This window comes from Mycteria americana, chromosome 3, assembly GCF_035582795.1.
Source record: "Mycteria americana isolate JAX WOST 10 ecotype Jacksonville Zoo and Gardens chromosome 3, USCA_MyAme_1.0, whole genome shotgun sequence".
In the NCBI taxonomy this organism is placed as follows: Eukaryota; Metazoa; Chordata; class Aves; order Ciconiiformes; family Ciconiidae; genus Mycteria; species Mycteria americana.
The window spans coordinates 42,082,370-42,103,812 of record NC_134367.1 but is presented as its reverse complement, the minus strand read 5'-3'; the positions used below and the strand labels follow the sequence as shown (position 1 = coordinate 42,103,812).

General features: G+C 41.5%; 1 protein-coding gene across 1 annotated transcript; it reads left to right on the top strand.

Moving 5' to 3' along the window:
• Nucleotides 1–466: 466 nt before the first annotated feature.
• Nucleotides 467–20,330, top strand: RRAGD (Ras related GTP binding D). Its single transcript, XM_075498357.1, has 7 exons — nucleotides 467–810; nucleotides 7,568–7,863; nucleotides 8,270–8,469; nucleotides 9,454–9,568; nucleotides 15,083–15,225; nucleotides 17,054–17,202; nucleotides 19,158–20,330. Exons 1-7 carry the CDS (start codon nucleotides 663–665, stop codon nucleotides 19,307–19,309), a joined length of 1,203 nt encoding a protein of 400 aa, XP_075354472.1. The 5' UTR covers nucleotides 467–662; the 3' UTR covers nucleotides 19,310–20,330.
• Nucleotides 20,331–21,443: the final 1,113 nt, after the last annotated feature.

The following is a 21,443-nucleotide window of genomic DNA, read 5'->3' as shown; positions in this document are numbered from 1 at the left end:
GGCAAAGCCGCGTGTGGGGGTGCTGCAGGAAGGCCCCGAGAGCCGGCTTTTGGGCTCTGTGCGGGGTGAGGCTGCAGGACTCGACCGACTTTGAAGACCTCCGGGAGGGCTAAGTGTAATAAAAACGCCAGCAATAATTTTGGTGCCGCGGACTGGCGTACCTGGCCGCTGCCGCCACTCCGCTCACCCACCCCGGCCCCCCGCGCACCAGAGGCAGCGACTCTCGTGTGCACCGGTCCCACGGGTGCCTCTAGGCCCGCGTAGGGCGCCGCGGGACAGCAGGGCCGGGGTGGGAGGCGGCGGCGCCCGGCAGGGCCCGGAGCCCGCCTGCGAGCTCTGCCCGCCAGCGCCGGGTGCCAGCGGCGGGGCCGGGCCCGGGCCCGGGCCTGGGCGAGCGCGGAGGCCCCGCCGGCCCGTGACCGGCCGCGTCAGGTGACGCGGGTCACGGCGCCTCCCCCGCCCGCTCGCTCCAGCCCCGCCGGCAGGCTGCGCCGCGCGCTCCGCCGAGCGCCGTGCGGGGGAGGGGAGCGGCGGCGGCGGGGAGCGGCGGCGGGGCACGGCGCCAGCGCGGCACCTGGGCCCCCCGCGCCCGCGGCGAGGCGCGTCCCGAGGCCGCCCGGAGGCAGAGGGGCCCTCGGAGCCCCGCCGGGAGCGCCGCCGGCATGAGCCAGGTGCCGAGGAAGCTGCCGGAGGAGGAGGAGGGGGACGATGAGGAGGAAGAGGAGGAGGAGATCGTGGGCTTGGCGGGCTACGCCGACGGGGCCGAGTCCTTCTCGGACGGGGACGCGGAGAGCGGCGGCGATGAGGCGTGTGAGTGCCACCCGCGGCGGCCGCAGCGGCATCGGCACCGGGGGCGGCGGGGAGCGGCGTCGCGGCCGCCGTGGGACTGCGGGGGGCAGGGGCTGCTCCGGAGAGCCGGGGGCAGGCACCGGCCTCGGAGGGGGCTGTGGGGCAGTGGCTGGCAACGAGTGCGGGTGCGGGGCGAGGTGCGGGGCAGGGGCGGCCCCGTGTGCGCGGAGATGTGGGTGAGGCGGGGCGGGGGCCGAGGTGAAGCAGGGACGGTGGCGGGCGGGACAGGGCCACCGCTGGAGGAGGTGAGGTTTGGCCGCAGGGGGGTCGGGCCTGGCTGCCTGCGGATGTGGGTTAGGGAGGAGGCAAGGCTCCCCGGGGACTGGGGGCACGGCGAGGGCGAGCAGGGCACGAAGGGGGCCAGGGGTAGCGGTGTGGGGGGGACGAGGCGTCCGGAGGGAGGGCAGGCCTCGCTGGGGACGGGGGTGAGTGGTAAGAGGCCAGGCTGAGCGGGGATGCTGCGGAGGTGACCGTGGGAGGGGATGGGACGGGGACAGGGTGCTCGTTGGGCGCTACCGTGGGGTCAGAGAGAGCAGGGAGCTCTGAGGAGGGAGTAGGGCAAGGGCTGACAGGTAGCAGGAAGGGTTGGGAGAGAGGGAGGAGGCAAAAGGAGTGCAAACGAAGTGGTGGGGGGGGTAATCTCCTTTCAGTATTTTCCATGTCTGGGGTGAGAGTTATTAGTGGCCACGGCCTGGTGATGTGACTTGAGTGTGCCAAGGAGGGGCGGGGGGGGAGTGTCAGGCTATAAAAGGCAGCAGCAACACGCAGCTCTGTGTCCAGGGCTGCTCTGCAGCTGTGAATGTCAGTCCCCACAGTGGCAGGCTCTGCTAAATGTCTGTTGTCCGTGTGTCTGCGCATATGAGGACCTGCGTTACTCGCTGCGTATCTGTGTCGGTATGGATGGTGATGCTAGGAAGGACAGGCTTACCAGGAAAAGCAGCCTCATTCAGTAAAAAGAGGCAATGCCAGCTCAGAGCCTGTTGCTTTCATTCAGAGCCTGAATTCATTCTTCTGAGATGTGTTTCACAAAGGATCTTGGAGAACTCTCAGTATCTCAGGGTGAAAAAAGAATTGCTTTTTTATAAGAGCATAATAAAAGGCCACGTGCTTTAAGGCTACTTTGATGATTAGCATGCAGAACCCTTCTCCTCAAAGGCCCAGTCCTACAGGCTGCCATGGGAGGTATCGCACTGACTAATACAATTTTGGGGAGGGGGGGAAGGTCAGTGCTTTGAGTGTAAGCCTTCATGGTGAAAGGCTGTGGGAATGCTGGGATGTAAGAGCTGTAGCTGAGACTAATTAAAGTCTTATTTGAAAGTACTAAAAATTGCCTTTATTTTGATGCAAAGAGAATATATTTTAGCACATTTCTTTAGTGCTAAACTAACTTAGCATTTTCTGTGGAGAAGTAATCCATATTCTGCCCTCAGAGGAATTTATTTGGATATTTTTCAATAGGAACTTTATTAGACTGCTACACATTTCAATTGCTTTTTCATAGTAACACCAGAAAATTGTACTTAACAGAAACAAACCTTTACATCCTGAATAGCAGGAGTAGACAGTCTATGCAGGGACCTTTTTTATGCAGGATTAAAACAAAGGGCCATTTTAAGAGTCCAGATCCCCTGGCTTTCTGTTTCATTCTGAATTCTCTGGGGAAAGAGGCATAGAGCATCTGTGATGGAGGGGGTTGGGATTTGGGTCTGTGTTTTGTGTATTTAACACTGGGCTGCAGGGCAAGGGGCTTTCCTTTTCCCAGTTTTTGTCCTCTCTCTTCCTGGATCTGTACAGTAAGTAGTCCAAAATTCAGTGTCACAGCCTCCACTTTTCTACAAAGAAAGAATGGAAAGGGCAATATAAGGAGAACAGCTTCAATGCGTGGCTGTTGAAAGTGAAGGGAGAAGTCAGGCTTAAAAGTAAAAACATAATTTGTGCTTGTAGGCATACGGGAGATTTCAAAACTTCATATTGGTCATCTCTCACCCCATACTGGTTTCTTGTCTCCAGCCTGAATGCTGAAACCATATCTCTTGTCCGCTTCTTAATCTTTTTACTTTATACATGGGGTCATATTCACAGACCTTAAAGCACTTAGTTTACATAAAGCCTAGTCATATTTTTGATATATGCAATTAAAAAGTATTTAGAAGCGAGGAAACCCTCTGCAGAGCGTCCAAGGAAGTAGCTTTAAGACATATCATTGCACAGTGCCGCACTTGTGGCAGAGTGGAACCAGGTCTTCTGGTTCTGAGTCTTTAGCCACAAGAATTTCCTTCCACCAGGCATTTCTGCAATGTTTATGAACCCACAGTAGCTGAACAGCTTTCTTGATTGCATATAAGCTTTTTCTGTTAACTCTTTAGGCTCAGGCCATCTGTTAGTGTGGAAGATGTTCATTGTATGTGTTTTGTAAGGCTATTGTCTTGACAGCACTCCAAGGTGCTGCAAATGCCACAGTCACAGTAGTACTGGAAATGCTGCGAGATCAATGGGCTTGAAGGTACATGAGTGGAAAGTTTGGGACTACTAGTTCTCCTTTACACAAAAAAGGTTAAAACTTGAAAATAACAATTGCATTAGTGGGCTAATCATTATTAGCTGTATTAGTTCAAAACTAGACTCAGAGGCTTGTTACCTTATGGACCGTAACAAGAGCAAAGTATTTTCTTTTGGCTTGACATCACTTGAGCAGATGAATGGCCGTGCTTTATTTGGATGTTTGAAAACTGGTGAGATCTACAAATGCACCTTCCAGTGTGGCATCCCTGTCACGCGTACCTGTGGAGCACTGATAGTCACCTGCCTTGACAATTAACTGCAATTGATGTGGAATTCAGGATGGGCTTCAAAAACTATTTTAGTTATCAATCAATATCTCTAATAGGAGATATTAAGAGTATTCATTGTGTACTTTGCATCCTGGTGAGACAGGTCAGGACTACTATGCGCAGTTCTTAATTAACTCCTCAGAGCTCAGCTCTTCTGCATATTGCAATGCATGCAAATTGCACTCCATAAGCAGGGACACAACTGCAATTACAGAAATTTCATAAGGAATTGAGTGCTTCTCTGTGGGGAAAGTGCTTTTGAGTTTGTTAAGTTTAATATGTGAATACTTCAAAGGATACGGCCTCTAACCATCAGGACTCCTGTTCTTTACGGTTGCTTAGAAAAGTTGAAATATGAAGGACTGTTGATATGCATTGGAAACTGGCATTTTGTAACATTTACTCTTTGCAAAAGTGAATGAAGCAGGAAATGTGTTGCATCTCACAATAGGGAAAATTACCTTTCCCATTACAGAATTGAGAAGAGTTTAGTGCTTCTCTTAGGCGTATTATGATCTCACTCAGTAACCTAGTCTGGGAAGTTGCAGTCATACATCTACTGGCATTTCTGTGGCAAATTAAAGAAGGAGTTGTCATGTACTCTGCAAAGGAATGTGGGCAGGCAGCACATCGTCCAATTCCTTTACATATAAGGTAATCTCTTAACTGTCTCTCAGAGGAAAGTGCTATAGCAGCCTTGCTATCTAGTCAGGTTTGGATGATACTCATTTGCATTTCCCTGTCTTTGAACTGGCAGGATTTCAAAAGCTAAATAACAGTCTTACTAGCAGAAGAGCTAGTGTTCATTCTTCTCATGGGTAACTCTGTTTGCACTTGCAACTGTATTTTTTTTAGTATGGCTTTAATATAAAGCAATTTCTTTCTAGTAAGTATTACAGTCCATAAGAATCTAACAGCCTGGAATAATTTAATACAACAACAATGTAAAACTCCAAGTTATTTAAAATATTCTTTTAAGACACATGTAAGTTTTTAGCCTACTTCTTCAAGAAAAGGGAGTTATGTAGGTAGCCTGTCTCCTGGTTGTTTCATCACCGCTCAGAACTTTGGAAACTGCTGTCCACCTTCAACCATATTTGAATGAAAGACATCTCAAAGGTGATTAAGTTCCCACAAGTTTGATGAAAACTGGCATTCAGAAGAGAGGAGAGACCCAAATGAAAGTGTCCTTAGAGGGACAGGCGAGCAGATGTGTGCCTTCTCTGTGGCAGCAGCTGGCAAAGCGGTGTAGACATGTATGGTCTAGCCAACTGGCATGTGTTTAGCTCCAGATCAGCCACAGCCTGTCATATCTGTTATTTAGAGGATATGTCATAAGACATACAGGGGGAAGTTGGTGTTACTGTGGTGGGGAGAGGAAGGGGACACAAAGTACAAATCCATAGCAAATTAGACGTCGTAAGTTGTTGCGTACAGAGCAAATAGGATTTTTAAAAATTTTTTGAAACATGCAATAAAGCCTCAATGAGAAGACTGTTCTTTATATGCCTTTATAAAGTATTTTATTCAAACTAGTTCTTGTAAAGCTTTGAATAAATTATTTTCCCTTCTGATGGCCAAAATGCAAATTGCACGATGTATGGATATATGCGCATTGATGAAATTGTGACTATACATTTGGCAGCTGTGGAAAATTTGTGTGTTAGAGAAGGGGGAGTGGGGGGTGGGGAAACACTGTTAAATCCTGTACCTTTGGTTTGCTTTATTGACAAGACTGTACCCCCCAAAACATAAATTATTGCTCCATCGTCCTGGAGCAGATGTTTATTATTGCTCTGTAGGTGTGAAGTATTGCAGGCACATGCTTCTTGCAGCCACAGGAGGGTACTATCACTGTTCAGGTTGACCGGAAGAGTAGAGCAGCGTGTTGACTGCAGTTTATTACTTCCTAAATTTGTTGTCTGTGGATCAGCAGAAGTTGGCCATTGCTGCATTAGGAGGATGAGATTCTTATGGAGTTAGCTGTCACTATTCTTGCTTGAAGGGGTTTCATCTGTGCACTGCTCTAGCCTGGCAGTGTTTCATGTGTGATAATTAACAAGAGCACAGTAAGTGGTAACACCTGTCAAGGCCTTTCAAATGTATTTAAAATGGATAGGATCCCACCGATAACGAGTTTTCAACTCCCGTCAGTCACTGTGGTGCCACGGGCCCACACTGAGTGGCATAACTGCTCAGAAGCCAGTAGATGGTGCCAAGGGGATGTTTTATGCTAGCACTGCAAGACCTTCAGTTGAGAAGCCCTGATTCTGGGTAACTGAAGCTCAGGAGGCACAAACAGCTGTGAACAAGGTTCTGTGCCTCCTGGCAGGCACATCCTGCTCTTGCGTTTCTCGAAGTTGTGAGCGAGGCTTGAGGAACACAAGAGGGTGGATGTGATCACCACCCCTGGGTACAAAACATGCTCCAAGGCAAAGGATTCCTTCAAGCTTTCCATGTTTATCAGCCCATAAGGCTATGTAATAAATTGACAGGTTCAAATTGTTGTTCCTGAGGTTTCTTATTTTGGGGTTTTGTACTTTTGGAGTAAAGCTGATCACTTAAAGTATGCAGGGCATATGCAGGAAGGATGCGTATGAACAAATGTGTGCCAGTTTTCTGCAATTCAAAATTTATCCCAGAAGACAAAGAAGTGCAATTATGTTGTGCTCTGAATTATGTTGAATAGTCTGTACTGCAGTGGGTGGGAGAAGGTCTTCCTGATAGCTAGTGTGTTTAGCCTGTTGTCTGATCAGTATTTTAAACCCGACCACTTCGTGCTGTGAGCCTTACGCTGCAGATTTAGCCTTGGCAACTGCATTTTTTGTGTTGCTTGTGTTTGATGCTGCAGACAGGTGGTGTTCAAAAGCTTTTTACATCTATATGCAGTACCATTTTCAGCTCAGACATTTCAAAGTTATAGCCCAACTAAATGCAGCAATTGAGACTGTTGCAGCTGTTTTGATTAGAGATACCTGAAACTGAAGTTGGTGTACTTACAGGTCTGGATAGCTATACATTCATGTTCTTGCAGATACAACAGTATAGTTTGCTCCTGTAACTACCTTTATGCTAATATAACTGCATCAGCACTAGAAAATGTTCTGGTTTAGTGGTACCAGTTTCAAACTGGGGTAGGTAACACAATGAAATCACTGTGTTCCCAGGCTTTTGTTTTGCAAATAGGCAGGGGATATGCTGTAATCTTACTTATTGGATAACGAACTTTTACAGATCACAACACAAATTATTCAATAGCAGGTGCGATCCTAACTACCTTAGAAAAGGACTCCTCGTGAGTTCAGTACTGTGTTCTAAGTCCCAACATAGAGGAATTGTTTCCCTGCTGAGTTGTCCTCTTTCTATAGCTCCTGGGATGTGTGATTTTTACCATCTCTCTCTCTATTTATTTATTTTAGAGGAAGGAAGCCCTCATGTAGCCTTAGGAAGATCACACAGATGTAACTAACACAAACTTACTCCTTTCTTCCAGCAGTGTGATGTAGCTATCAGTTGACAATCCAGTTGTTACTGGATTATATTCTTTAAAGTTGGGTTGGAATGTGTGTGGGATAGTGATAGTTAGAGTAAAATCAGGTATTTTAGGATGTCTGTGTGTGATAACACATTTTTCACATACAAACTGAGCGATCAAACCTTCTGCAGTCTCAGTCTTACAGGTGAGAAGTAGGTTTTCTGATAGTATAGCCTAAGGGGCAAATAATTCAAGTTAAAATGCCTGTAGTACCGTAAGCTTAAAAATTAGTAACATTTGCATAAATTCAAGTAAAAATGTCATGAAGATAAATGTCAAATGCATGTTATCTAACAGTTACTAATTATATTGCCATAGTATATTACCTTTCTTCTTGTGTGATTTTATTCAGTTTTGGATTTCAATGATCCCTTCAGTACTGAAGTTAAGCCAAGAATCCTGCTCATGGGATTGAGAAGAAGTGGGAAGTCTTCCATTCAGAAAGTTGTCTTTCACAAAATGTCTCCGAATGAGACTCTCTTCTTGGAGAGCACAAACAAGATCTGCAGAGAGGATGTTTCCAACAGCTCCTTTGTCAACTTTCAGATATGGGATTTTCCTGGGCAAATTGACTTCTTTGACCCTACGTTTGACTATGAGATGATTTTCAGAGGCACTGGAGCACTGATATTTGTTATTGATTCTCAGGTAAAAAAAGGGTGTTTAAGCTACCTTTTTATTTTCTTCCTTCAGCAATAGACAAACGGGTTGAAAAGCACAGATTTTTTCAAAGCAAATAAATAACTTACATCACAAACACATTAAAAGAAAGTCATTAAAGCTTGAAGAGCTGCTTGGTTATTTTTAATCTCTCTCTGCAGTATGTTCAAAAGTTAACTAATTTGCTTTAACATCTCAAGGTTCTTGCTCAGACTCCTAAATACTGACAGCATGACATTGGAACACATGCTGGATGTAGGCTCAGGCTTCTGCTTATAAATGTAATAAAAAAATTAAGCTGTTGTTGAACTGTAGCATTATCTAGAAGTAAGTATCATAAAATTTTATATATATTTTTAAGAACTTCCCTACAGTTTTCTTTTTCCTTCATTAGGATGATTATATGGAAGCATTAGCTCGGCTGCATCTTACTGTGACCAGAGCCTATAAAGTGAATCCAGATATCAACTTTGAAATCTTTATCCATAAAGTGGATGGTTTATCTGATGATCACAAGATTGAAACGCAAAGAGATATTCACCAGAGGGCAAATGATGACCTTGCAGATGCCGGATTGGAAAAGATTCACCTCAGGTGAGAAAAGCTGCTGTGCAGAGTATCCTAAAGAGGAGAGCAGCTTATTTGACAAGTTACCATTTTCTGTTCTCTTGAAGTAGCAGGCAACAAGCTTTTGATATATGAAGGAAAAGGATAATCAGAGACATTGCATTTGACTTGAGCCAAACAGAGTATCTTATTTCTGATTGCTGTCTTGGAGGGAAAGATGGAGAGGAGATGTGCTTAAAAACAGATGACAAATACACCAGAGTCCTACCAGTTTTTGCTGCAGCTGCTGTCTTGAAATAAGTTGCTTGGACAGTGGCAGCAACCAGTAGAGCTCCAGCCAGTAGAGTGTATATGCTACCTACATCACTTTTGCCTTCTTTGAAACCTCTCCACCTCACAGTCCCCTCCCAATCACTAGTCCTCACTGCTACAGCCTGCTTGGAGCCACTTGGGAAGACAGGTGCTGTATCTTTGCCTTATGTCTGCTGATAAAGCAGATTGTTGTAGCAAATAATGAAAAATAGTGGACTTCTGCAGACTGGGAACTAGAGGACATCAAGTTGTCCTGTCTTTCTTAGCACTTAAAGCCAAGTACAAATCTATTAAAAAGAGAGACCTGCTCTGTGAACATGCCAGCTCTTTAGAGCTCTTAACAACCTGACTGCGTCATTGCATTGATAAATGGGTCCACAGCTTTCAAAAAGTAGATCACAACAGACATACTCAGTAATACTCCTTTCCTGCCATTTAAAAAATATTTTCATAAGAATACCAAGGTGGGAGTTGCATCATGAAGTTCTACACTGAGGTCTAGTTTGCAGTGTTTAGGGGTTTTTGGTATAGAAATGAAGTCCTATGCTTCAATCATAACGTGACTTTCGATCACAAGGGGTAATTGCATAAGAGTAGGCACTTGCTGTTTGACAATATTTCATTTCACTCATATTATGAAAGGTACATCATGTTCACAGTATATGGCTAAAAGGAAAATGTGGTGACGTTTTTTTCCAGCTTTTATCTGACAAGCATATATGATCATTCTATATTTGAAGCATTTAGCAAAGTGGTACAGAAACTGATTCCACAGCTCCCAACACTGGAAAACCTGCTTAACATCTTCATTTCAGTAAGTACTTGTTATATACTTTGTCTGTAGATCCAGCTATGTCCAACATGCATGTTCAGATATTCTGTTCGCTGCCTTCTGAGAGATTATAAGCAATGTGAACTCTCAGAGAAATTACTAAAACTTAGTTGAAATGCAAGCACGTGCAGCTTGGCCTTACCTCCCTCTCTATTAAACAGTGTTGCTGAGCTGCTGAGATACTCACAGTATTTCCTGAATCACATAAAGCGGGTTAGCAGCCATCGCTTTTCTGCTCGTGCATTAATCTGAATGTTGCAAAGGTCTGTGCTGCATGCGTTTGTTTAAGTAGTACTTAAAATTTGTGTAAATAAATTCTTGAAGGAACATCATCTAGTCTGACCTCTTCTGTAGAACTTCCTAGAATTAATTCTACTTTGTATCAAAGTTTAACCTGCTTAAGAAAATCTTCTCTTGTCTTGAAGTTTTTGGAGGTAGAGTCCATCACAACTTTCACAGTTTCCATAGTTACTCCCAAGGCCAATTAGAGGGCTTTGTGTATCTAGTGGCTTGTTACCACTGTGGAGGTAATTGCTTTCTCCACTGTTCCTGTATGCGTGGTCCCTTTCTCTCCTTTGTACTGGTTCTGACACCTGCCCATTCCCTCATGGAGTCACTACGACACACACTAATGCACTGTTTAATTTAGTTAAAAGCAGGTCATGGAGGAGTCCAACATCCTCTTGTTTTGGCACAAGATAAAAGATGGGAATGTGTAGCCATGAGCAAAAGGGAATACAGTGAGTAGGTTGTGAGAAGGGGGAACTCCCCATTTTGGTGGTAGTTAAGTCAGGTCATAGCAGCTCCTGAAACTGCATCCTTTCTCACAGTATTCTAATTTTGCACCTTGCATCTAGCATTAATTTGTCAAGCTTCAATTTCCAAGCAAGGTATTCTGTTGTGCCTTTTTGTGATTTTGAAGTAATGCAATTATTTAATATCATTCAACAGCCTGTAAGATAAAATTAGACTTCACAGTTTCTCAGTGTAGGGTGTGAAAATGGAGAGAGAAAAAAGTTGGATGTGTTGCTGAAAGGGAGAGCTAGGATTAGAGGAAGGTCTTTCCAGAACTTACTCTCTTACTATTAAGCAACAAATGATGCTATTTCATAACGAATGGTTTGTTACAAAGATGTGTTTCTACTAAATGGCTGGACTGTATACCAGTTATCATCCAGTCTCAAACTCCACTTAGGACAGAAACATAATGACATAGTGATGACAACAGTTCTGGAGCAATTGGATATTGAATATGCTACACAATCTTAAAGAGAAGGCTGTCTGAATGATAGTCCTCCTTGTGCCAGAGTCATCCCAGTCATTCATATTGTGAGTCAGATCTCTGTATGGGGTCTCCTCACTGTTCAGAGTTGGTGAAGAATTTGTACCAAACCACCAGATGAATCGAGCACGAGCTGCTTCCTGAATGACTGATGACAGTTGCTTGTGTGTCTGGAACACCCAGAAGGCAGCTCCAATAATATCTAGAATATCAGATGTAGTTTGTAAGGAAGAACAGGTCTTGCAAACGAATGTGAAGTCCAGAAAAGTGAGAGGGGTACCTATTTCCCCTATTCAGTAGGGGAAACAGTCTCAGACTGTTTCTTAGCTCCAAACAGAGCAAAATCCAGTTTTTTAATGACCTATAGCAAGGTGTAGCTGCATCACTATGTCCTCAGCATGCTTGCTGTCTGTTTCTACGAGTATCTTCTATCTGCAGACAGGAGACTCGGAATGACTCTATTTGCAACCACAGGAAGACTAAACATCATTCGCCAGCACAGAATTAGTTAGCAGGTGCCTCTTTACTTTAGCAATTTGGTGACAACAAATCTTGACGTGGATTTTGGTCATGCCTTACTTCAGCAAGCCAGTGTGCTGGATATCAAAGTGTGGGTGTATTGGTGTTCTAGTTTGGGTTTTGCAGCAATATTCATGAGGATTTGCTTTCATTTATGCCATGAAGACTTCCAACACGAAAATAGATCTGTGATCGCTCTTAAGTTCACAGCAGATTTTTGCCTAACTTTATAGTGCCACAGTGTGTTAGCTTGTACCTTTGAGGAACCATCAGTGTGATAATACTGCTTCTACAGTCTTTAATGTAACTGCTTGTAAAGCATAAAATAATAGTTGGTTTGGCGTTCAAAACCCATGTAAATCTTACCTGACTAACACTCTATCAGCTTCATATAGAAGGATGTCTGTTTTTTAATTACTGTGGCCTCACCAAGCAATCAAGTTGTGTGACACAGGAATGTGGGTTTTCATTTTAGGGTTGATGTGGTTTTTTTGAGGGATGTTAAAAAGTAAGTGTTAAACAATGCGTTATCACAGTAAAAATAAAATTAAGTACAGTTTTGTTTATTTAATGATTTAAGTTTCATAATCTGTAATTCAAATGTAGTATTTAAAATTAAAATTCATTCACTAAATCTGCTGTTTGCTGCAAGACCTGTTTAAATAACTGTCCAAAATTCATTCCTAACTGTAGGTGACTGGTGATATCCTGTAAGTTCTTTTAAAAATTACTTTTTTAGGGCCAAATTCTGGCTTACTTTTCATACTTTCAAGAAGGAAAAAGATAGGCCCATTTCCCTAACTTAGGAATTGGAGTAATACTACCAGTTTTACTGAACCCATTCCGTTTAAAGAATAGAAACTGCCTTCTACTTTATCATACTCACTATAATTGAGAAACATGGTTTGAATTTCAACTACCTCATGGTTTTTACCTATCCAAAACAAAATCTCATATATTATTGCAGAAGATTTTTCACAATGACTCTCTTGGATCAGATTAGCCATGGAATACTCTTACATCAATTCAGAGGGCTTGATAGAGCTTCTAGCGCATGTTGCATCTTCCTTCCAGACCATAGGCTTGTGTCAGAGATGACAATTGCTTATTCTGGCCTTGCTCTCATTGACATCAATGGCAGCATTTCATTCAGTTGCATAAGGCAGCTGTTGGCCTTTGTTTCTCTAATAAGGAACCCTCCTGCTCTAGTAACAGAAACAGTTCATTTCCTATTGTCATTTTCCCTGACTGAGCATTAATGGTACATCTCTTTGAATAGTATTTTTTATCCACTGTTTCCTGATTTTTTATGACTTGTAATTATTGTTTGTACTAATATTTTTTTTCCTTGAGCAATTTCGTCACAAACATTCTGGCAAATCCTTTGCTTTTTCAGTTAAAGTTGTACTAAAAACCCTGGCAAATGAAATCTGTGAAGTCATGTGGGTACAATTTAGTGGTTACTACTGGAAGTCCATCCTACCCTTTCACCAAGGTTTTTGTCACTGTACAAAGTTCGACAGAAGCAGATATGTGCCAGTTTCTCAGCAGGTCCTACCATGATGTATTAGTTTCAACTGAAAATGAGCATAGTTTAAGTTAAGACACCAAGCTCTGCCCTTACCAGCAGGTGTAACTGCTGGCATGGCAAACATCTCAAGATGAAAACCTTTTAAACTGTCACTGCAAGTACGGGCAGGCTGCAGCAGACGGAGTTCTGAGATGGAAAAAATCGCTTCTCATTTTTAAATGTTATTATATTGTCACTGGCATCTTAATAATTTAAAGTACAGCTTACCTGTACAGCTGAAATTATCACTATGTCTCTCTTTATATAGTACAAAATCTTATAATCGACTCCTCATGAATGACACTACAGGGCTCGAGTTCCAACTTCTTTTGTCTAAAATTACTTGTATTTTCAAATATGTATTTTGGCAATGAATTATGGCTGTATACTTATATGATATTTACAGGTGAATCTTGTGATTAATCTTATTTGACAGCATCTGTTGAAGTATGTGAGGTGCTGTCAGAATTATTGTTTAAAAATTAAAATTACAGAACTATCACATGTGGCCAGAATAGCCAAAATAAATATGCATACATTTTTGTTCTTAGTACTCAAAGAACGTAGACTCATAGAGCCATGTAGGCTGAAAAGGACCTTTAGAGGTCAGCTCCTGCTCAGAGTCAGGCCAGTTAGAGCAGGTTGCTCATGGCTGGGTCCATTCCAGCTTTGTGTATCTCCAAGGATGGAAACTCTACAACCTCCCAGGTCAGCATGCTCCCAGTGCTTCACCACTCTCGTGCTAAGCTTTCTTTTTTCTTGTATCAAGTCAGAATTCCAGCTTGTGCCTTTTGCCTCTTGTCCTTCAACAGTGTAGCTCAAAATATTGCTGACCATTGTTCAATAGCATACCTAGGGCTGAAATTTTTCTACTTATTTCAGGAAATTTGGAAAGTGGGAGAGTCACTTTAGTCTCTTAACTATGTGTTAAATAGTTGACTTAAGAAAGAAGAAGAAAAAGGAAAAGTTCTGTAACTACAAAGGAAGCTGAAGCTATTAAAACTTGTTAGGGGTTTTCAGTATGTTTTTTGGTAGTTACAAAACTGCTGTGGCAGCAGTCCCAAACCATATTAAAAGGGAAGCCCATATATGGAGAAAATTCGGTTTGATGGGAGAAAGTTGCTTCTCTTCCTTATATAGGTGGATTCTGAAGCATATTTTGTAGCTTGAGCTTTAGCAATACTGGGAAATTGCTCTTTGTGTTCATGCTGGGGCAGCTGCCCAGGTGCAATCCCTTGATATCAGCAAGCAAAGCTACTGTTTTCTGTTAAACAGTACACATCCCCCCCCCCCCCCCCCCCCCTTTTTTTTTTCCCAGGAAGCAGAGACTTATGGCAGTTTACTTATCTACAGAAAGACTATGAGCTAGCATTCCTGGCTGGCCTCTGAGAGCTGCGAATACGATACATCTCCAGTATGGAGAAAGTCTTAATCAGCTTGGCAGGATGACAGGAACATAGCTGTCATCACATTAGCAAGCCTTAGCATTATAAACATGGCTTTAACCACCAATGCTACATGAAAACTGAGAGAGCACCATCAAAATACTGGTCTTTCTCCTATGATCCTAAAAGATGTTCTAAGGAACCAGACAGTAAAATAGCTACATACCCTGATGAGACAATTTCTCAATTTCCTTGAGAAATTAATTCCTGAACACTACTGCCTTCTTTGTCCATCAGCTTTTTCTTTTCCTTGTTTCTACCTTCTTACATGTCCAGCTAGAATAACTTTAAATTACAGCTCTCTTTTTATGTCCATTGTTACAATCAAAAACCAAAAAGCTTGATCTTGGAAGAATCCACTCCACCCCCCCAGCATTTTCCACTGAAATAAATGTAATCTCTCCAAATGTTTTCCAGAGCGGGGAAGTTTGGGAGTGTAACTTGTTGTTATGGCTGCCCAGAGGCAGAGACTGTTGGAAGGTCTGTGAGCATTGCGGTTTGCTACAAATACGACAGTGCTGTATGTACAGTTCTTTCAAAATGAGCTTGATTGCAGTTTAACTTCCACTTCTTCAGCCTAGCTTTTTGTATAACAGGCAAATAGGGGAGCAAAAAAAAGCTTGGTATTAATTTGAAGACATGGCTTCCATTTTATTTTTCTTTCTTTTTTTCTTAAATAGAATTCTGGGATTGAAAAGGCATTTTTATTTGATGTAGTCAGCAAGATCTATATTGCAACGGACAGTACTCCAGTGGATATGCAAACTTATGAGCTCTGCTGTGATATGATAGATGTTGTGATTGACATTTCTTGTATATATGGGTAAGTAAATAGTTAATGTTTTTCATAAAACTGTGTACCTAGAATCTAAATGGCTTCAAAATTAGAATGATGAGGGTATAAACAATAATGAGAATGTGTAATATGTCAGGACAGGGGAGAAGGAGGAAACAGCAGGCCTCTGAGGTACAGATCCCCTGCCAGCAACAAGCACTGTTCCCTGCCCAGCCTTTTTTGTGAACACCTTCCTCTTTCTATGCTAGTAATTTTATGTGGAGGAAGGACTAGGAAGTAGCCAACCTAAAATAAAAGGAAAAATTAACATTAACATTTTGTTCCCCAGGGACGAGTTCAAGTGAAGGATGCCTCCCATTTAAAAAAAAAGTGGGGCACATTTAGTTTTGTTTACTTTAATAGCTAGTGGCCTCTGCTGGCCTCAGAGAACTGATTCACTCTTGCTTCAGTTCTCTGTTCATCTTCTTTTCTCTACATGACCTTTGTGGGTTTTTTTTTCAGTTTCCCCTCCTTATACATTAGCAACTGGAGATCTCCTGGGGTAGCATGTACATCTCCTTGCAAGTTATATTTTAAATGGCTTGGCCCTTGGCCGAACGTAATGCTAGCTATTCCTGGGAAAGGCAGGGGCACATTAAGAATTAGTGCATTAAGATGCATAGACTTGGAGGCTAAACTGCAGCATGCTTAGAGCGTGGTAGTCTTTGGTAGCCTTGCATTCTTACCCATTGATAGACTTCTTGCACTCTTGGAGGAGGTATGAGGGAGAATCCTAGTGCAGATGTGCACTAAGCATTAGAACTTCAAAAGAACAACAAATTGTTGAATACCTTTCTAACATTTCTTAAGTTTGTATATTCTACTGTATGTTTCAGATTTTGGAGTTGGTCACTTCAGTAACTGTACAGGAACTTGTGTTTTACAGAGGTATACCATAAAGGATGCTGATTCTGTGGCATTTTTTTTGTACAGAGAAAGATGCTGCTGTGTAGTTCAACAGACTATGCGTTTAATTATTATCTGTACACCACCACTTGTGGGGCTCTCTATTCACAAAATGTCACTCTGCCGTTGTCTTTGTGTAACCATTTAGTGTTTATGACTAGAAATCTGCTTGCCATGTTTTTAGCTATAGACTAAAGACATGGTATTACAATTTATTTCTTGTCCTCTGTTCTTGGAGCATCTGTGGAACTTGCTACCTTAATATGTTATTGATACTAATTGTTCTGGGAGGTTGGTGCCCATTTAACAAGATCTGTGTGAGCATTCAGGAATGAGGGTAAAATTACAAGGTATAAAACTAATAACAGTGATCATCATGACACATCATCTGTGAAGGAGAAATCTCTTTTCATGATATGATGTTGCAAAAGCCAACATCTCATGAGGAAGGTCTCATGATGGCTTAAACTATCAGTCCACTGCCATTGCTCAAGCAAGGTTACTAGATTTGGAATTATCAGGACAGACTTACTTGTTCACATGTTTTAGATGAAGTCATAATATAGTGCATTGATTAAAAGAAAACAGACAACCTTGTGGTAAATGGTTGGTAACTAAGAGGAAAAAGTAAGGCTCCAGTTCAGGTACTTGGCAATCAAACAATCTAATTTCTAGCCCCAGATCAAAGATTTGGTGTGTGATTGGATAAATGATTTAATCTCTATGTCTTCTTAGTTTACATAGCGTGTAGTTTGAGTAAGAGTCTCCCTGAAAGGTTAAAATGAAAATTTCATAAAGTTTGAGATTATCTGGTGAAAGAACCAATGTGGGAGTACTTTTATTAGCTCATCTGGTGGCTTATCTTTTCTTGTTTGTTTGTTTGTTTGTTTGTTTGAATATTGCCCCTTAGGCTTAAAGATGATGGCACTGGAACTCCTTATGACAAAGAATCAATGGCAATCATAAAACTGAACAATACAACTGTCCTTTATTTAAAAGAGGTGACAAAATTCCTTGCTCTTGTTTGTTTTGTCAGAGAAGAAAGCTTTGAGAGAAAAGGTATTTTTCCCTTTTCTAGTATTGCATTACTTTTCCTTATACTAGCGAGTTAATGAATAACTGTGGTTGTCATTAGCTGGTAACAATCTCTAGCTATATCACAAATATTAAAGGTAAGTACAGCTTGGTAGAGCTTACATAACATGTTTAAAGGCATGAGGTATTTGTGCTGGCATTAAGATAAGATGAAATCATAAATGTATTTGACAACTTTCTGATATGAAAGCATATGAAAGTTTACATCCAGTACAGTAAAGCTTCCATCTGCAACAGTAGAATGTGTCAGTTTATCTTGGCTAACATTGATTTGTACCTGTTGGCACCAGCATACACATTTGGAACAGCTTGCATGCCATAACCAAGGGAATATTATTGAAACTGGCTGATAGGAAGAAATATGTTCTCGCTTTTCTCATCTCTGAAAGGAGGCTTTTCAAAAGCTGCATGTTTGGGATCTAGACAGCTTTCAGATTTTGCAGATAAAGTGCATAAAGTTTCTTTGTTATCTCTCTGACCCTGGTCAAGGTCAATAGTGAAAGCTTACTTCATGATCACTCTGCTCGCTGGCATGATGTTCACTGAGCTACTGGTCTTAGTGAAATGCCCTGAGGCCAGAACTGAGCAGTGGAAGAATGAGCCATCATCTGGGCTTGCATCCCCATCTTGTGATATTAATTCACCAGTCAGTGTTGGTGCGTTTGTGAATGCAGTACTCATACCATGTCTGCTGGGCTGTTTGACAGGCTATTTAGCTTTTCTTTTATAGAACTTCAACTGGTCAAATTTCTCTTTAATACCCATACTGCCTTTATTATCTATGAATGTTAGATGTGGTCACTTTCTTTTTTTGCTGTAAGCATAAGAAGTGTTACTTTGACATACCTACTAACAACACTGCTTCAGAAAAGACACCGTGTTGAATAAACACCCAGTAGGGTTTGGCTACAACTGTGTCAGGTTGTTGTGTCTACACAGTTTGGGACACTTAGTGCTGTAGCCTGTACTCATTAACAGTACAGTTCTGGTATTATAATGCAGATTAGCTTTTGGTGTGTGGTGACTTCCACAGAATATTTTGTCTCAACTCTAGGGAGAGCAAAAATAATTCCTGGAAAAAAAATCAAAGTGTAGCATGGTGGATTTAAACCACTTAAAATATGTATCATCTCCTGTTAGGGAAATTGAAGTGGAAGACACTGCAGTATTTGAGTTAAGAAAGCTTATGGCATTAACCTTGAATGAGGTCATAAGCTCAGTACCAAAATTCTAAAATTGTATCGCAGTATTACACAATTGTAGCACCCAGGAAGTCTTCCAATTGACTACCAATATGGCTTTACAGCTTTCCTGTAGGATCACATTCAGCCCACTCACATGGTAATATTATCTGCCTATTATGTATGTATGTAATCTAATAGCATGTCTGTTGTGTTATTTTTCAATTACAATGTAAGATGAAATATAGCTGGCTGTTATTTGGTAATATTTCTTTGAAGTATCTATTTCAAAGCTTATGCATTGTCAAAAAAGAAAATTCTTTGATTACTAGGTGCTACTTATTTTTATTACAGTTATTCTGTAAAGCAAATTTACAAAATGACACCATATTTTATGAAATATTTTAATTTTTCTTGTAGTATGCTGAGCACTTCTCCAAAGCTCTCTATTAAGTTAAGGCTTTGTTATCTGCCAATGAACTTCTATTTGTTTTCTCTTAAGACTAATAAGTATATTTAATATTGGACATAGTATGAAACTATAATGCTCACTGAATTATTTGTATTTATCAAACATGCTTTAGCTTAGCACAGAAGAAAATGCCTGGAAAATTCACTGATTATGACCTCCAGAGAGACAGTGTGGTATTTCACTAAACGTAGAATATAAGTAATTTTTTCATTACCTAATTTGTATAAATGTCTTTATTAATATGGAAACCATTTCTGTCTCTGTAGGATTAATAGACTACAATTTCCATTGTTTTCGAAAAGCCATACAAGAAGTATTCGAAGTAAGAATGAAAGTAGTAAGATCTCGAAAACATCAAAGCCACATGCAAAAAAATAAAAGACCCACTCCCAATGGGACACCAAGAATGCCACTGTAACTGAGGTTTTCTGGCAATGTGGCAAGCAAAGTTTTTGTGAAGTTGATGTGACTTCTGCATCTCATTGCACTGAGTGAAGAGGAAAACCAATGGGACTGATGTATTATATGAATTTTCCCTGAACGTTCAGAAAGCACTGTTTAAATATTTTTATCCAATCGGTTTTTTTCATATAGTGAGCACTTTGAGCAAAATGTTGTATATATAAGCATTGAGGTGAACACTTGTAAGAATTTTCTTAATATATGCTGTAAACCTTTTTCATGCCATATTAAGAAAAAACAGCTGTGACAGAAATACTGGGTACATAATTTGCACTTTTTCATGTTTTCCTTGTGGAGTTGGACTTTGATAAACTTAGTTTTTATGGTGATTTTGATGCATGGTGTCAGGTAAAATGTATGCTGTAGTTTATTTACCTGCTACGATCAAATTGGTTAGTAAACAATTAAGAAAACTTGGTACAATGCCTTTTAAAATTTGTGACAGCTAATACCTAACATTCATACAAATCTAATTTCGTATATTTTTCAATTTGTAAACTGAAGAATAATTTTGAAGTATTACAGCAATAAGCACCTTACCAGGGATCATAACTGGTAGGTAAATATTAGCTTTTATAAAACAGGCTTTTGGCCAAATTTCATCCGGAGTTCTCCATAACACTGGTCATGCCCTCTGTTGGGTCTGTTTTTATTATTTACCTCAGCATATACCACTAAAATACCTTTCTATAAAGATAATTGTTTTGTAAAATGGCTCTATGTTGCACTGGTATTTTTATAAGGCTTCAGAGGAGGGTGTTGTATCTGAAAGGTTGAATTTACATTGCTAAGTTTGTTTTGAGAGCCTGCACATCTACAGTTGGCGCAGTGAAGAATCTCTATGTATTTCCACCCTGATGTTCTGATGTACTGATAGGAAGTCCTAAACATGTGAGCACTGGGTTCTGATTCCGTCTAATAGGGGTATGTCTGTGATTGAAATCAAGAAGAAACCATTAAAATGAGGACTGGACAATCTACCTGCTGTAGTAATCAGCATACATCAGTACTTTTTATTTTAATATTGAACATGGGCAGACTTGCCGCAGGGTCAGTCAGGACAGCAGAGCACTCTCAAACCTAAAAAGAAGTAAAACTTACTTTCTGAGTTCTGTATTCACTGGTTTTGTTTAATTAATGATACAAGATTTTAGTTCCTAGTCAGAAGAGCAACCCTTTTTTTTCCCAGTCCCGCCGCAAACCAATTGCATGCGCGGTCCAGCGGTGTTGTCAGCAGCTCTTGGGAGTGGGAAGAGCTTGACCTGAATGGGAGGCAGCTTGCCGTACACTAGAAACAGGTAAGGGGAGCTATACCTCACTCATTCGTAACTAATCTGCCCCTAGTTGAGATAGCTCTGGAGACAGAGGGGAAGATGGAATTCGAAAGTTTTCTCTTAGCCAAGGTAAGGCATAATGCTGCATGTCTATCGGTGAGTTAAGAGCCCCCAGTGTTTGCTGGCTTCTCTTGAACAAAGAGGAGTTTAACCTGTGGTAAGCAAGTCTAAATTCAGTTGTGGTTTGAATGCAAATGCAGAGTTTCTATATTCTATACATTGACACATCTTGAGGCTCTAGTACTATACTGAATACATGAGCTGGGAGAGCCAGTTGGCATGAACACAAAGGCTTTCTACACAAACATCTGCCAAAAGGGAGACCTGTAGTTTCTAAGCCTTTTACTGCTGCCTGATGCACATGACTTATCTTTTTGGAACAAATTGGCTCTTTTGGCATGAGTCTATTGAACGTATGTGAAGTTCTTAGGAAAAGGTACTAGTCAATAGTTGGAGCTCAGATCCATCAAGGCTCACTTGATAAGTAATGCAGTTCTAGGCACTCAAGAAGGTGAGAACTATTGAGAATAGCCAAAAGTATCGGTCCTGGTGCCAGTGTGAAGGATAATGACAGTAGCTGTAATCAAAGCAGAACACTTAAAAAATACAGAGTTCAAATTCCTTTCAGTACTGTCACCACTTGTCATCTGAGGTGAGGGCAGCTCTTCTGACCAGCCCCTCATTTAAAGTAACACAAAGCTGTCTTCAGAGTTCACTGCAGCAATGGTGGGTAAGAGCCACCTTTTGACAGCTCTC

Bases quoted from the DNA above. Each gene is read 5' to 3' on its own strand.
- RRAGD (XM_075498357.1), top strand. From the start codon at position 663: ATGAGCCAGGTGCCGAGGAAGCTGCCGGAGGAGGAGGAGGGGGACGAT. The intron at 9,569-15,082 runs GTAAGTACTTGT...TTTCTTAAATAG, and splicing joins TGCTTAACATCTTCATTTCA to AATTCTGGGATTGAAAAGGC. The intron at 17,203-19,157 runs GTATTTTTCCCT...CTGTCTCTGTAG, and splicing joins AGAAAGCTTTGAGAGAAAAG to GATTAATAGACTACAATTTC.